Source organism: Monodelphis domestica, chromosome 1, assembly GCF_027887165.1.
Source record: "Monodelphis domestica isolate mMonDom1 chromosome 1, mMonDom1.pri, whole genome shotgun sequence".
NCBI classification, from domain to species: domain Eukaryota; kingdom Metazoa; phylum Chordata; class Mammalia; order Didelphimorphia; family Didelphidae; genus Monodelphis; species Monodelphis domestica.
This window is the reverse complement of record NC_077227.1, coordinates 406,111,685-406,127,789: the sequence shown is the minus strand read 5'-3', so window position 1 is coordinate 406,127,789 and position 16,105 is coordinate 406,111,685. Positions and strand designations below refer to the sequence as shown.

Below are 16,105 nucleotides of genomic sequence, written 5' to 3'. Positions count from 1 at the left end.
AAGTAGCGGGAGAGTGAGAGCTCTGGGAAAGGAGGGGAAGGCGGGGAAGTGGTCAATGTGCTGAGGCTTTCTGGAAGCCTCAGCCTGCTGCCTCACTTGGCCTTGGTGAGGTGGGTGTGGTCTCTGCTCTATTCCCCCTCCCTCTTTGACTTGGGCTTTCACCCAGGCATCCTGACGTCCCACCTCCGGCGAGTGTCGGAGGAGGGAGGGCTGGGCTCCCGCCAGCCCGCCGGGGATATAAATGTGTAGTCAGGGACAGTCCAGACAGGCGCTGGCTTCTTCTGCCGCTACTGGTGTCACCCGTGGGTGCATCCCGAAGCGCGTGTTAGCTCTGTCCCAGACGAATCTCTGAGGAACTCCAAAGAACCGAGAACATGACTAAGGGTGAGTGTTCCTGGGCGCCAGCTGGCTGTCTCTGCAGACCCGAGAGGGTGTGAGTCTCAGGGTAGCTGGACAGTTCCTGTTCTCCCACCAGCTCTGTTCACCCCAGCTCTTGCCCTGGTCATTCCGCCTCCCTGTCCCACTCCAGGACAGTAGCAAAGACTCGGGACCCGGGAGACCTAGACCGTGGGGGGTTTTAAACTCTTCCCGCTATTGTCTTCGAGAAAAAGAATACTAATAAATCTTAGTCTCTCACTAAGCTCTAAATCCTTTCTAGTTCACTTCCTTCCTTTCCCAGAGGAGGAAGGAAAAGGGGATGGCGATCACACCTATTGTAAAGGTTAGAGCAAAGATGCCAAGGGAGAACTCCAGGCCCAAACTAGAGCCCTAAGGGTGGCCAGGATCAATTGGTAATAAGGTACACAGCCTTTGCAAGCAAGTCTGCATCTGTTGTTTCCACTACATTGAGAGAACTCTCTAGTTGTCATTCCTTTACAAAACTGGTGAGGCAGATAAATTATTCCCATTTCACAGACAGAGAAATTGAGATGCAGACCAGGGACATGCATGACCTGCCCAAAGTCATGGTTAGTTGATGATGGAGCCAGACTGACCTAAGGTCTGCTACTTCCTAATCCAGTACCATCTCCACTCACCCTGTGGACCCAAGGTACTAGAGCAGGAGACTACAACAGCAGGAACAGAAGGGGGGTGGGCAGGGAAGTGACAGTGTCAGTAAGTCTAGCTTTTCTACCAATTAGTTGTGCAACTCCAGGTAAGTCCTAGCCCCCTCGCTGGGCTTTGATTTCCCAGCAAATAAAATGGGAATAATAATAGCTGCTATGCTACCTCCCAGGACTGCTGTGAAGATAAATGAAGGAACGAAAGCACAGGCTACTAGCATCTGATCTGATGGACTTGAGAAGTCCTTTAAAATCACCTCCTCATCTTATAGATGAGGGAAATGAGGCCGTGGCCCCAGGAAGTTAGGTGAATTGTCCAGGGTCATGCAGGTAGTAAGAGTGGCAGAAATGGGATGTGAATGGCACTGTACTGGTGGAACCATTATCTTCTCAGCACCTCCTATGGATCCTCTCCCATTTCAGCTAGTGAGCTAGAACCCAAACAAGAGATCTCATGCACTAAGTAATGGAAAGAGACCTGGATTTGTGGTAAGAAGGGCCGTTTTCAAAATCTTCCTTACCCACCAGTGCAACCGTAGATAAATAAATTTTCTCACTTGAGTTTTGGTTTCCTTGTCCATAAAATTAGAGAATTGGACTAAATGTTCTTTCAGATCTCTGCCAGCTTTAAACACTATGACATAATTATTTGAAGGCTGATGATGTCAGAGAGCACTTTTAGCCATTCCCTCTGCCCAAGAGGCAGCATCCTCTTAGCTCACTCCCAGTCCAGACTTATTTCCAATCTGGGACTAAATTAGTCCTTTCAGGGCATCTGTTGTCCACACAAGTACTGAAGATGGTCATGGGATGAGAGCTAGGGACCCAAGACTTCCACTGGGCTTTAGCTCCTTCCTGTTAGTGACCTAGATGACGCTGGACAAGCTGAAGGGAATTCCCAGCTGGGACATGTCCTTCAGAGATAAAGATGGGGCTGAGGAACATCACTTTATGTAGGGTTTGGGGAGGAAGAAGTGCTGATGTAATCAAGAGACATATTTACATGAATTCGAACTGGAAGGGATTTCATAGATGGAGTCCAACTCCCTCTTATTTTATTTATTTTTTTTAAACCCTTACCTTCCGTCTTGGAGTCACTACTTATTGACTCCAAGGCAGAAGAGTGGTAAGGGCTAGGCAATGGGGGTCAAGTGACTTGCCCAGGGTCACACAGCTGGGAAGTGTCTGAGGTCAAATTTGAACCTAGGACCTCCTGCTTCTAGGTCTGACTCTGAATCTACTGAGCCACCCAGCTGCCCCTTAACCCCCTTATTTTAGAGATGAGGGAACCAATGCTCAGAGAGATACTTCATTCTAGAAAAAATAATATTAGCCCATGAATAAATAAAATGCATTTCCACAGTGACTTTTATTCCCCAAGGGTTTTTGCATTGTATATCAGTCAGTAAACACTTATTAAGTGTCTACTATGTGCCAGGCACTATACAAAGTGCTAAGGATACAAGAGAGGCAAAAGAAAATTCTTGTTCTCAAGGAGCTAACAATCTAAAGGATTTCCATTCCTAGAATGATACAGAGCCCCCATTATACAAATGAGGAAACTGAGGACCAGAGAGTGAAAGTGACTCACCCAAAGTCACCCAATAAGGTTGTAGCCCAGCAGGGACTAGAATTCAAGGCTCCCAACTCCTAGCCTAGTACTCCAACCTTTACCATATTTGTTTATGATCTAGTGGAAAGATCACTGGATTTGGAATCAGAGGATCTGAGCTCAATCTCTTGTTATTTGCTATGTGTGCGCCTCTGGGAGAATCCTTTAATTTCTCTGGGTCTCAGTTTCCTCACTTATAAATGGAGGGGTTGTGCTAGGAGATCTCTAAGGTCCCTTCCAGCTCTAAATCAATGAACTTCTCCAGACATGGGAAATGGATATATTAATGAGAGGCAGCTCAGTGGATTGAGCGCTGGGTCTGGAAGTCAGGAAGAACAGAGTTCAAATCCAGTCAGACTTGATAACTCTGCGCAAGTAACTTAACCTCTTTGCCTCAATTTCCTCAGCTGCAAAGTAGATATAATAATAGGACCTACTTCACAAAGTTGTTTGGGGACCAAGTGAGATGTTTATAAAAAGATTTTAGGACATAATGTTAACATAGTAATTAATGCCACTAATTATTGGATTTATAACAATAATTATTAAACAGGGATCTCCTTGAGATCGGGGAATTACATTTCCCTTTCTTTGTATTCCTCCTGCTTAACCCAGAGCATTACACACAGTAGGTTCTTAATAAATGCCTGTCGACTTGTTGGTATAGTAGGAAGAGCACTGGAATGGGAGCCAAAAGAACTGAGTTTGAATTCTAGTTCTAGCTTTGGCATTTGCTGGCTGAGCTGCCTTAGACTCAAAGCCTATTTTCCCCATTTGGTGAATTACATTTGTGCTATTTTTCTCCCAAGGTCACTGTGAGATTTATTTATTTTTAATAACCCTTACCCTTCCATCTTAGAATCAATACTGTGTATTGGTTCCAAGGCAGGAGAGCAGTAAGGGCTAGGCAATGGGGGTTAAGTACTTGCCCAGGGTCACACAGCTGGGAAGTGTCTGAGGTCAAATTTGAACCCAGGACCTCCCATCTCTAGGCTTGACTCTCAATCCACTGAGATACCCAGTTGCCCCTCATTGTGAAATTTATATATAGAACAGCTACATATAAATGAATAGTTCTAATGACTCTAAGATTTAGAATTGGAAGGCCTTGGAAGTCATAAAGACCAACTCCGTTTTACACATAAAAAATATGAGTCTGAGGGCAGGTACGTGGCACAGTGGACAGAGTGCTGGGCCTAGAATCAGTAAGATTTCTATCCTTGACTTTAAAATCCGGGCTTAGACACTTCCTAGCTGTGTAACCCTGGGCAAGTCACTTTACCCTGTTTGCCTCAGTTTCTTCATCTGTCAAATGAGCTGAAGAAGGAAATGGCCAACCACTCCAGTATCTTTGCCAAGAAAACCCTAAATAGGGTCACATAGAGTCACATAGAACTGAAAAACAACAAACCTGAGACCAAGAGACACGAAGTGACCGTTCCAAAGTCACACAGCTTTTAACAAGCAGACCCAAGATTTAAAACCAGACTCTGGCTCTTTCCAACGCTATTTAATAATGTAATTTAGCTAGAAGTTTCTTCCTTCTTCTTCTTGAGCATGAAACCTAAGTTAGTTTATTCCTTATCAAATTCCTTCATGAGTAATGTTGACCTAAAGGAAATAAGGCCCAGAGAATTTAAGTGACTGGCCCTAAATGATAGTGTAAGTCAGCGGTAGAGCTAAGCCTAGAACCTAGCTTCCTTGGCTATAGGCTGAACATTCTTTCTATTGCAGCGTTCCGCCTCAGAGGCTTGCATAGGTCTAAAATGGCTCTCCGGGTTCAGACTCTCTTCCCCACCCCAAGGAGACAAGTGGCCCCATTATCTATCTCCCAACCAAAGCAGCAATAAGTCTTTCATCAGGAGGGCCAAAAATAGCCCCTGCAGGCAGCCGCAGCCCCCAAACGCCCTCCCTGCTTGTTTCCAGGGAGAGAAACTCAGCTGGGTGTTGTTTGGACTGCCCAGCCCAGCTGTTCCAAATCCTCTCCTTTGGCCCTCTCTAGGCCTTCTCATGGCCAGGTTGCAATTAAATGCCCACACAGGTGACGTCTCCCGGGACAGGGAATGTCCTCTTTGGTTAGGAAAAGTTGGATCCATGCAGAAGACCAGCTAAGTCCTCTTTCATCCCCAGCTCTTCCCCCTACTCCCAAGTTTCGTGTGTGTACAGTATTCATAACAATGAGGCCTCAGAAATCCCCAGGACGTTTTAGTTTACTTAACACTGTCCACAAATCCTCTGGGCAGCACCAGAGAGCAGAAAGTTAAGGAAACTGCCTTATCTAGTAAGGAGCTTAGAAGAGTGAAAAGAGGAGCGGCTTGGTGGCTCAGTAAATAAACTGCTGGGCTGGACACAGAGACTCATCTCCCTAGAGTTCTAATCGGCCTCAGATACTTACTAGCTGTGTGACCCTGGACAAGTTACTTAACCCTGTTTGCCTCAGTTTCCTCATCTGTAAAAAGAGCTGGAGAAGGAAATGGAAAACCATTCCAGTGTCTTTGCCAAGAAAATCCAAATGGGGTCCGGAAAAGTCAGACACAGCAAACAATGAGGGAGAAGAGAAAAGAGTTCAGACTTTGCAGCTTGAGAACCTAAGTTTGAATCCTGCCTCCACCTGTGTGACCTTGGGCTCCCCTTAAGTTCTCTGAGCCTCAGCAGGTACTATGGTTCCACTTTTTTCCTAGAAGGAAACTGAGGTTCAGGGAAGTTAAAATGACTTTCCCAGGATCATCAGAGCTAGTAAGGGTCCGAGGAGGAGTTCAAGCTGAGGAGGAGATGGGGTTAGAGCTAGACATTTAAGGATGGAGAAGATAATAGAGACAAGGAAAGGTACCATGCAGGACTGAGAGCAGCTCTGTGAGGTGAATTCATTCTTATAAGGGACTGTGGCTGTAGTAAGAAGAATGCTGGACCTGGAATGAAGGGAGCTGAGTCTTATTAGCTGTGGGACCTTAGGCACGACACAAGTCTCTGGAGCCTTGGTTTCCTTGGCTGTTTATATGTCAATATCTATGACCCAGTGTGGGAACTCCTTCTTCGAAAAGAGATCACAATCCTTCTAGATTCACAGTCCCCATCCTTAAATGGCAGCTCTAATCCCATCTCCTCCGAGAAGGCTCCACTAGCCATCCCAGGCTCCAATGATCTCACCCTGGAGCATATCTAGAAAAAGGCAAAGAAGTTAGGAGAGGGCTTAAGACCAGACCATATGAGGATCCTTTGGAAAAAACTGGGTCTGTTTAGCCTGGAGGAGCCTCAGAAAGGGCTTGATTAGCTGTCTGTAAATATTTGAAAAGTTGTCATGTGGGCTGAGGCTGGTTCTACATGGCCTTAGAAAGCAATGGACGGAAGATACAAGGAGGCAGACTGAGCTTTCACTGATGTTGAATTATTTTCAGGTCTGTCTGAGTCTTAGTGGCCCCAAATTTTCATGGCAAAGATACTGGAATGGTTTGCCATTTCCTTCTCTGGCTCATTTTATAGATAAGGAAACTGAGGAAAACAGGACTAAGTGATTTACCCAGGATCACACAGCTACAACATGTCTGAGGCCAGATTTGAACTTAGGAGGATGAGTCTTCCTGATTGCAGGGCTGGCACTCCCTCTACTGCCTTACCTAGCTGCCCTGCAGAGGTTTTATACTTCCTAACAATTGGAAATGGAATTGGCTTGTCTTGTGAAGTGGTGAGTTCACCATCATGAGAGGTCTTCAAATTAGAAAGCATTTTATGCCAAAGAATTATATCAAACTCAATACTCTATGAACTTTTTCCCCAGAGACTGAGATTTTGTGATTCTGTGGCATGCTGTCCTCATAGCACTCACAGCCTGCACCACTCAATTCCTTGATTAGGACCTGCCTCAATACTACTTGCCCGTTGCTTCTTGTGAGAATGTTTACCTCCCAGTTATTTTGTGAGCACCTCATGGAGGCAGTGGTGCAATGGATAGATGCTGGGGCTGGAGTCAGGAAGACCTGAGTTCAAATCAGCCTCAAACTCTTATTAGCTATATAACCTTGGACAAGTCATTTATCCTCTGTGCCTCAGTTTCCTTAACTGTAAAATAGGGATCATAATCCTGACTGTATCATAGGTTATTGTGAGCATGAAATGAGATATTTGTGGTACATATTAGGTGCTTAATAAATCCTTATAATCCCCCCTTCCTCATGATCATGGGACATATCTACTACTTTCTCTGTAGCAATTCCTAGCATTGATTGATAATGATCATACTTCCCATTTATATGGTTTTTTAAAAAAGTTTACAAAGCATTTCCCTCACACAAAGCCCTGTGAGACAAGTAGGGCAACATCATCTGACACACAGGGAAACTGAGTTCTCTAGAAGTCACTGGTTAGTTGATTGATAATAATAGACCCTACAAGCATAGGCTAATAGTGCTGTTCATAATTACTATTCTCCATTCCTAATTTAATCCTCACAATACCTTATGTGAGGTCTAATTAGTATATGTTATTTATCTCCACTTAACTCTCCTGAGGAAACATAGGCTGGCTTCCTTGCTTGCTTGCTTCCTTCCTTGCTTGCTTGCTTGCTTCCTTCCTTCCTTCCTTCCTTCCTTTACCTTCCATCTTAGAATCCAGACTATATATTGGTTCCAAGACAAAAGAGTGGCAAGGGCTAGGAAATCAAGGTTAAGTGGCTGGCCCAAGTTCACACAGACAGGAAATGTCTGAGGCCAGATTTGAACCCAGATCCTCCTGACTCCAGGTCTGGTGTTCTATCCACTAAGCTACTAACTGACCCAAGAGTGCTAAATCTCAGAGATGAATATCTGGGTTCAAAGCCTGATTCTGGCAGTTGGATAATTGTGTGACCCTGAGAAAGTCACTTAACTTCTGTTTGACTCAGTTTTCTTATCTGTAAAATGGGGTAATAATAGCACCTACTTATAGGGTTGTTGTGAGGATCAATGAGATCATAATTATTGTGTTTCGTTTTGTTTTTTTTAAATAAAAGATCTTAGCACAGTGCCTTGCATATAATAAGTATTACATAAATGTTAGTTATTACTGTTGTTGCTTCAGTAACTCTCAAAGTAATCATTTGGGAAAAAATGGAAAACATCGTCCTTTTGCTCCTCAACTGACAGGGCTTTGTGAATCTTATAGCCCTACAGAAATAGGAACTACTGTGATTCTGACTCTTAGCCTGAGTTCATTTGCTGCCCTACTCCACAGATAAGCTGTTAACTTCTCTCTTTTTTTTTTTTTTGTTTCTTCTGTAGCACTAGTGATTGATAAAATCAACCAGGATTATGAGAAGAATGGAAAAAATCACCGGACCTCTGCCTTGACTCAGGACAGACTGGTGCTCAGAAGGGGCCAGTCATTCAGTATCTCCCTGACTTTCCATGGCAGAGGCTTTGAAGCTTCTACGGACAAACTCTTCTTCCTCGTAGAGACAGGTAAGTCCCACATAATTTTCTCCTCCTCCATCATGTTGGACAACAAGGCTCATCTTCCCTCCATGTAGCTCAGAATCAGTCCTATCCAGTTAGGAGAGCATGGGCCTTTGTTGGTCTGTCCCCACCCTTCAGCAGAGGACCATCAGCCCCAGATGCTCTTCTCCTACTCTTGGCCTCTAATGTTATGGGGAGTCATTCTCACCCTCCATCTCATCCTCCCTCTAACAATGAGAGCCTGACCTCATCAGTTAATGATGGTCCTTATCTTCAGATGCAGGTGCAAGACTTCCTGCCTGCTGTTTCCCACATCAGCAAATTGTTCCTGTCACCAAGTTCTGCCCTACCTGCTCCTTCCCCCAAATTCCAATTTGGCAGCAAAATTAATCTGCCACAAAGCAGACACTGTCATCCGGAAAGGGAAATGATAGAACAGCCCATCTGAAACCAAACAAAAAGAGTAAGCCTGCTGATAAGGGTAGAAGAAAAAGAGCTTGTTGTCTCTTTAAGTTTCATTTCTAATTCATTTGATTTGATTCATGCCTGATGGAGGTCATGAGCTACTTTCCCACTCCAAGTCTTACTTTTTCCCCATGTAAAATAAGGGAATTGGTTAGACTATAATTCTCTAACGTCCTTTCTAGCTCTGAAATCCTACATTCTAATGTTCCTCACTGCTCGGATACTCTGTACTCTGTGCCGTACACACCTCTCACATTCTGTGTTCTGACATTTCTCACAGTTCTAACATCCGTTGCCATAAAAGCCCTTCTGGCTATAATGCTCTGTGTTCTATGTACTAGTGCCTATCAGTATATATTTAGCTAGTTAGGAATCTTAACTTGTTCACCTTGACGAGTATGAGGGAAGGAGGTTTCTAAGATGATTGTGATGTGGCCTAGAGCCATGGAGTAGGGCCTTGATTCTTAGAGAAGGATCTCTTAGAGAAGTCTTCATCTCCCTGATCCCTGAAAAGGTATCTCTCACCTGACCCCTTCAATTACTGCCCAGCCTTCTCTCCTTCATTTGGTGGCCTTAACTATTCAAGAACAAGGCTATTGAAGACTGTAAACTACTTAAGCCTAGCGAAGATTCTGTTTAGAGATATCCAAAGGCCATATTCCAATTGCTTGAGAACATTCTGTACACTCCTGTCTCTCTCTCCATCCTCCTTCCCCACTGCCAAAGTTGGAGTGGAGCTCAGCATACTTAGTTGGTCCTAAGAATCAGTCTTTATTATGCTTCTACTATGTATATTTAACCTGGCTCTTTGGGCCTTGAATGCATTTCCCCCTCAGCTCCATTTTTCAAAACCCTCTTCCTTTAAGTTCTAACTCAAATACTACTTTGTTCACAAAGCATTCCCTGATCCCTTCTGTCCTTCCCAAATTTTCTTAGAGGATTTTGTCTGAGTCTCTACATCACCCACCTTAATTCACACCCTACTTATTTATATACAGATATGGGAGGTACAGCTCCAGTAGTAGATGGTAAACCCACGAAGGGCAGGGACCATGCTGCTTTTCATCCTCAATCCCAGTTCTGAGTGCATGGATGCCCTGCACAAAGTAGGTAGTTGGGTAATATTTAACTAAATTAAATTATGGGCCTACTTCTGGGTTAGCTTGATGAAGAAACAGGAACACTGACACTGATCTTGTCCCTGAGGGTGGGAAAGAAGGCACATTCTGGAAAGAAGTGGTGTTTAATTAAGTACTCGATTGTGTTCCATAGACAGGTAGCAGAACTAATAGATTCAAATATAGAAAAGCTGACTGGCCTGGAATGGTCATAGAATGCTTCCTGGAGGAAGTGAGCTTTGACTAGGGTCCAAAAGAATGAAGATTTTTATTGTTGAAGGGAGGAAGACATTTTGAAGTTGGAGAAAAAACATAGAGTTAGGGATGAGTGTAGGATTGAGAATTGGGAGAGTGAGGTATCAAAGGAACCATTGCCTACAACAAAGGGTTTGACTTGGAGAACTGGGAAATAAGGTGGAAGAGAATAGAATGGGATCAGATCATGAGCCTTGGGAAGACCAGGCTAAGGGAATAGCTAATTCAGGTTTTCTGTAACACTTAGCTTACCCTTTGGCTCCCACAATGGAGAGAATGAGGGCTTAAAAGAAATCCTTAACTACTTAAAAAAGAACTATGGGGTAGGGGCAGCTGGGTGGCTCAGTGGATAGAGAACTAGGCCTAGAGTTGGGAGATCCTAGTTTCAAATCTGGCCTCAGACCCTTCCTAGCTGTGTGACCCTGGGCAAGTCACTTAATCCCCATTGCCTATCCCTTACCACTCTTCTGCCTTAAGGTAGAAGGTAAGGGTGGCAAAATAAATAAATAAATAAATGAAAATAAAACCATTCCTTCTAAAAATGACTAGAAGATTTCTATAGTTAAGGCTGTCAGCTTGACATCAGAGGAAAAAGGGAGGGAGTAGAATTCCCCATGTGGAGTCATAGAACCTCAGAGACAGAAGAGTCTTCAGAGGAATGGTCCCTATAATCTCCCTGACAAGTGGTCAACCAACCTTTTGAAAATCTCTAAGACAGGCAACTTATCGCTCCCAAAGAGAGCTCATTCCATTATTGGGCAGCTCTGACAGTTAAGAAGTCTTTTTCCTTTTAGGAAGTTCTTTCCTTATACAAAGCAGAAATCTTCCTCGCCATCTTTGCTCCTAGATCTGAACTCTGTGGCCAAGGAAAATACAACAAATCTTACTCCTTCAGGAGGCAGCAATCATATTTCTCTCCTAAGCCTTTTCTCTAAGCTGAACATCCCTAATTCCTTTTTTGGACTATTCTTCTGAAGAGGAAGAAAACACTTTCATCTAAAGGGATCAGAAGGTTTCCTCAGAGCTAGTGGGTCACAGTGAAAAGAATAGCATCCTTGGAGGGCCAGACTGGTTTGCACAAGCTGTCCCCTTGCCTTGCATGTACTCCCCTCTATACCTCCTGGTCCTTTCCTCTCACCCCAGGCCCTCACAAGCCAACCCAGAAATGGCAGTTCTGAGTCCATATCATCTAGAAGTCCTATAGATGCACCCAGTCTCTCAAATAAATCTCAGAAGCTCCTGGTCTCTCACCTTTCCTGCTTCTCTTACATCATCTCAGATCCCATGTCCGAAGCAATTTTTCTTTAGTGGGGGCAGGAGTGAGTTCTAAATTTTCACTCCCTCCCAACCACAGCAGTTAAACCTGAAGCTATCTCATGACATTGGGTGCTGCTTTCCTCTTTGAGGGTTGGGGACAAGTAATGAGAAGAACAATATGAAAATATTGTAGTTACCCCCATGCACAAACACCCCAAGGGTTTACAAAGCATCCATGTTTCTTCAAGGTCAGTATTGCTAGCTAGACTCACTCTTTAGGTCTAACCCAAGAACTTCTCTTCTACTAATCTATATCCATTGGCAAACTGGAGTGGACCCTGAGAAGGGCAATCACCATAGGAGGGGTGGTAGAAATGGGATGCTGTGACATACAAACATTCGTTTAAAGAACGGGGGATGTTTCCCCTAGAGAAAAGACTTAGGGAGGACATGTTTGTTGTCTTAATGTATTTGAAGAACTTTTTGTACTTAGTCCAAGAGGGCAGGACTAGGAACAAAAAGTAGAAGTTTCAAATATTTTGATTTGGGTTAATATAAGAAAAATATTCTCAAAATTAGAACTTTCAAAAACGGAATGAGCTCTATTGAAAGGTAATGAGCTCCCTATCCCTGGAGATTTTTATACAGTCATTGGACATTTGTTGTTCAGTCATTTCAGTCACACCCAATTCTTATGACTCCATTTGGGGTCTTCTTGACAAAGATTTGGAGTAGTTTGTCACTTCCTTCTCCAGCTTATTTTTTACAGGTGAGAAAACTGAGGCAAACAGGGTTGAGTGACTGACCCAGGGTTGCAAGGCTAAGTAAATGACTGGGGCTGGATTTGAAGCTAGGAAGATGAGTCTTCCTGACTCCAGGCCCAGCACTCTATTCACTATGCCATCTAGCTGCTTGGATAATTAGCCATTTAAGATCATCATAGAAGAGATTCTTAGTTAGATAAATGTTAGACTAGATGCCCTCTGAGATTCCTTCCAGTCTTTGAGGTTCCTTTGGTGCCTTTGTGAAATTCAAATGCAGGAAAAGATTCATTCTATACACGTTCCCTTGGCTAGATCTTTGACTCTTGCTCCCAGTAACTTAATAAGGATAGGAAAGCTAACTCTGGGCTCATTCGGTTGTCCTAGATGTCTCAGTTCTCTTCCCAACTAATAGCCTCTCTCATCCTCATTGTCTCATTGTTCAAATGATCTCTCCTTTCCCTTTCCACATGTTGAAGATTAAGCCAAAACTCTGATATGCTGGCCAGCTTCTAGAATTTATAAGACCCCTTGCTTCTCCCACCCCCAGCAACCAAAAAAAGGTTGAGATACATGCATGTGAGCCCACCCGTAGGCCACTGGATAAAGGTGCAAATGCTCTTTGGTACAGAGGAGGCTACAATATGAAAAGAGAAATGGCTTTATATATGGTTATGAAACATGTCCAGCTTTTTGGAAAGACAAGCATCCTTTAGTTCCAAAGTTCTTTAATTATTTCTTTATCTGGGGCCACAGCAAGCAAATAGTTGTGTGCTATTGCCTCATAACAAGCTAACGGGAGGCCAGTTCTCTGAAGCATGCAGTGATTGGGAAATGAATTTACAGAGCCCCACAGAGGCTGGATGTCTCTGAAAGTCCAGACGAAGATGAAGTTATGAGAATGTCTGAGCTAGAAGAGACCTTAGAACATAGACTGTTAGAGCCGCAAATGGCCTTAGAAAATAGAACATAGAATCTCAGAGCTGAAAAAGGGCCCTTAGGATACAGCTTTTTGAAATGGAAGTACTTTAGAATATAGAGCAATGGAGGGAGGGATTTTAAGATCATTGAGTATTAGAACTGGAAGAATCCTTGGCAATTGTTCCCTTGTTTTATAGGTGCCTAATCCTCTTATTTTAGAGATATAATAACTGAGGTCCAGAAAGGGGAAGTGAGAATGACTTCACTGGGGCAGCTGGGTAGTTCAGTGGATTGAGAGCCAGGCCTAGAGACAGGAGGCCCTGGGTTCAAATCTGGCCTCAGACACTTCCCAGCTGTGTGACCCTGGGCAAGTCACTTGACCCCCATTGCCTAGCCCTTACCACTCTTCTGCCTTGGAGCCAATACACAGTATTGGAAGGTAAGGATTTAAAAAAAAAAAGAATGACTTCACTGTATACAGTGCTTTGCATTTTTTTACATTTTATATTAATTTTTAAAAATGTAAAGCTTTCCCAACTTTGATCACATTTGGTCATCCCAAAACTCTTATAAGGGAGATAGAGCAGAGATTCTATTCTCTAACCAAGGCTCTACCTTGGAAGTAACATCACAGGATATCATAGGATTTAAAGCTAGAATTGACCTTAGAGATTACCTCTTTCAACTCATTCATTTCAAATTTGGGAAAACTGAGGGTCAGAAAAAGGAAATGACTTATTCAAGGTCCTATAATAAAGTGGTGGTTAAGCTAAGGACTGGAACACAGGTATCTTTTTCCATGGCTCTGTTTTAGAATGTGAGCATGCCCTCACACATTGATGTCTGTCTTTCTAGATATGGACTGGGCAGAGCAGATCCCAGAATGCTGCTTTTCTAGGTCATACTAGAGGAGAGCAGGAATTTGAAGTATGACACTCAATTCAACTAGACATTTATTTGAGGTTCTGGTCCAAGGTCCCCCCAGATGATTGCTGCCCTTCCCAACCCCTGGCCCTGTCTAAGAGGAAGAAGATAAAGGAATAAGCATTTGTATAGAGTCAACTATTCATATTTGTTCTTCATAATCACCCAGGGAGGTAGGTGTTCTTATTTTTTTCCTGGGGGAAATGAGGCAAATAAAGGCTAAATGACTTGTCTAGTGTCATATGGCTAATAAGTAGCTCAGGCCAGATTTGAATTCTTATGTAGATAAGCATTGGACTAGATGTCCTCTGGGATTCCTTCCAGTCTTTGAGGTTCCTTAGGTGCCTTGGTGAAATTCAAATGTAGGACAAGATATACATTCTATAAATGTTCCCTTTCTGACTTCAGGCCCAGCACTCTATCCATTGAGACACTTAGCTATCTTCGGAAAGAGAAGAGAAAAAAGGATTTTCTAGAATCAGAGTCAACCTTCTAGATCAGGGAAAGGAATATAGGGCAGTTGGCAAAACACTGAACCTTGGGAATCAAGAGATTTGGACTTTAGGTTTTGTTCTGTAACTCTCTAACCTGGGGCAAGTAATTTCTCTTTTGCTGGCCTCAGTTTCTTTCTTTATAAAATGTAGGGTCAGACTCGACTCTGGAGGACCTTTTCAACTCTTAACATTCTAAGATCTCACCCAGCAGAAACAGATTTACTTAAAAACAGAGCTAAGTAAGACACTGGGACTGACTGGGTAGGGCGAGGCATGGGAAGGAGTGAAGTCAGCCTAAGTTAGTGACAAAGCTTCCCACAGTTTAATAGAATCGACCTGGGTTTCAGGCACAAACAGTTTCTTCCTGTCTCCTGGATGGGCTCTCCTCCCTCCCACTATCCCCTGATGCTGTTGGTCTAGGACAGAAGCCAACACCGCCCTGTCCCCTCACCCCCAGCCCTGCCTATTCCCACTCCACCAAGTATGTTTTAGAACTGAACCTACCATCCTGCCCTGGGACACAGAGGAGAGTAGGTCAACAGAGCTTGAGCCCTCTCTGTGGGAGTTTCATTTCCACTCCATACTCCCCTTCCACCTACATTCAGCTCTTTGAAAAGAGAAGAACTCAGAACTATCCCTCTAACACTCAAGAGAAAGCAAGGGAGAGTTTTCCTATTTCTACTCCTAAAGTTTTCTTAGACCCTGAATGTCGTACGACCTGGGGAGTATCATAGAACTTAGAGAAGGAAGACATTGCAAAAACAAAACAAAACATATTTTAAAGGTGAAATGGGAGATTTGCAGAAATGGGGAAAGGGTACGGAACCATACCTAAACTCTCAAATTTAGGCTGGCCTTCTGTGGAGGGGAGAGGGGAGAGGGCTATATCTGGAAATAAAGATGATTAAAAAAAAAAGAAAATATTTGTAACAGAGCTAGACCTGGGACCTCAATTCACCATCACTCTGTACAGAACTCACTTCTGCCATGTCCCATCACAGTGACATTTTGAAGAGTGTGTGGCCATAAATGACAGGAGAGTGCATAGACTCCCCAGAGGTCACCAGCTAGTGTGTCTCCTGGCAGGGATGTCCTTTGGTATCAATATACTGCCCTTGCCCAAGTCCCCAAGGAAGGAGGGAAGGTCCAAGTCATGGATAAGGGATAAAGACAGGAAGAAGCAAGAGCAGAGAAGTCTTAGCTGCTTGACTGAAGTGAAGCTTATTTTTATTTATTTATTTATTTAAAACCGTTTCCAAGCACTTTTCACTTAAAGGAACTTTGCCACACTGGGCACCCTGTGCCCACTCTCCTGAGCCCCGCCTAGGTGGCCCAATACCAAAAATAAACATGAAGTAACAAGGGTGATGCAGGCTCTCTCTGTGTCTTGTCTGGACGCCAGGGCCCTGGGAGGAAGCAACTGGCAAGAGCTTTCTAGAGAGGCATTTAAATGTACACGTAGAGAGGAAGCAAGCTGTACTTTCCTTTCTTCACAATTCTGCCCAGGGCCAATCCCATTTGAACCCAAACATAAGAGACAGAATTCATAAGAAATATATATAGAAGACACAGCGCAGCAGAGGGGGCCTGAGTCAGGAGGGAAGATACCTATTCCAGACCCACTTTACCATAATACAAGGCAAATCCCTTCTTCTGGTCGGTCCTCAGTTTTCTAATCTGGACAATAAGAAGTTTGGTCTAGGCCTAGATGACTGTTACAGAGTCCTTTCCCTTTCTAATAAACATTCCCAGTTAAAAATATTTGTTAAGGTTTCAAAATCACTTTTCTTTTAGGTCTGTGAAACTGG

At 43.6% G+C, this 16,105-nt stretch overlaps 1 protein-coding gene across 2 annotated transcripts in view; it reads left to right on the top strand.

Annotated features, from left to right (window-relative positions):
- Window positions 1–201: 201 nt before the first annotated feature.
- The window catches only part of TGM2 (transglutaminase 2), a 54,384-nt gene continuing 38,480 nt past the window's right edge, over window positions 202–16,105 (top strand). The window contains exons 1-2 of one of the 2 annotated variants that reach the window (XM_056811935.1): window positions 202–384; window positions 7,929–8,108. In XM_056811935.1, the coding sequence (XP_056667913.1) occupies window positions 375–384; window positions 7,929–8,108 (190 nt within the window). In that variant the 5' untranslated portion in view covers window positions 202–374. The remainder of the gene's footprint in view (window positions 385–7,928; window positions 8,109–16,105) is intronic. The other variant, XM_007474369.3, reaches the window with a different exon arrangement.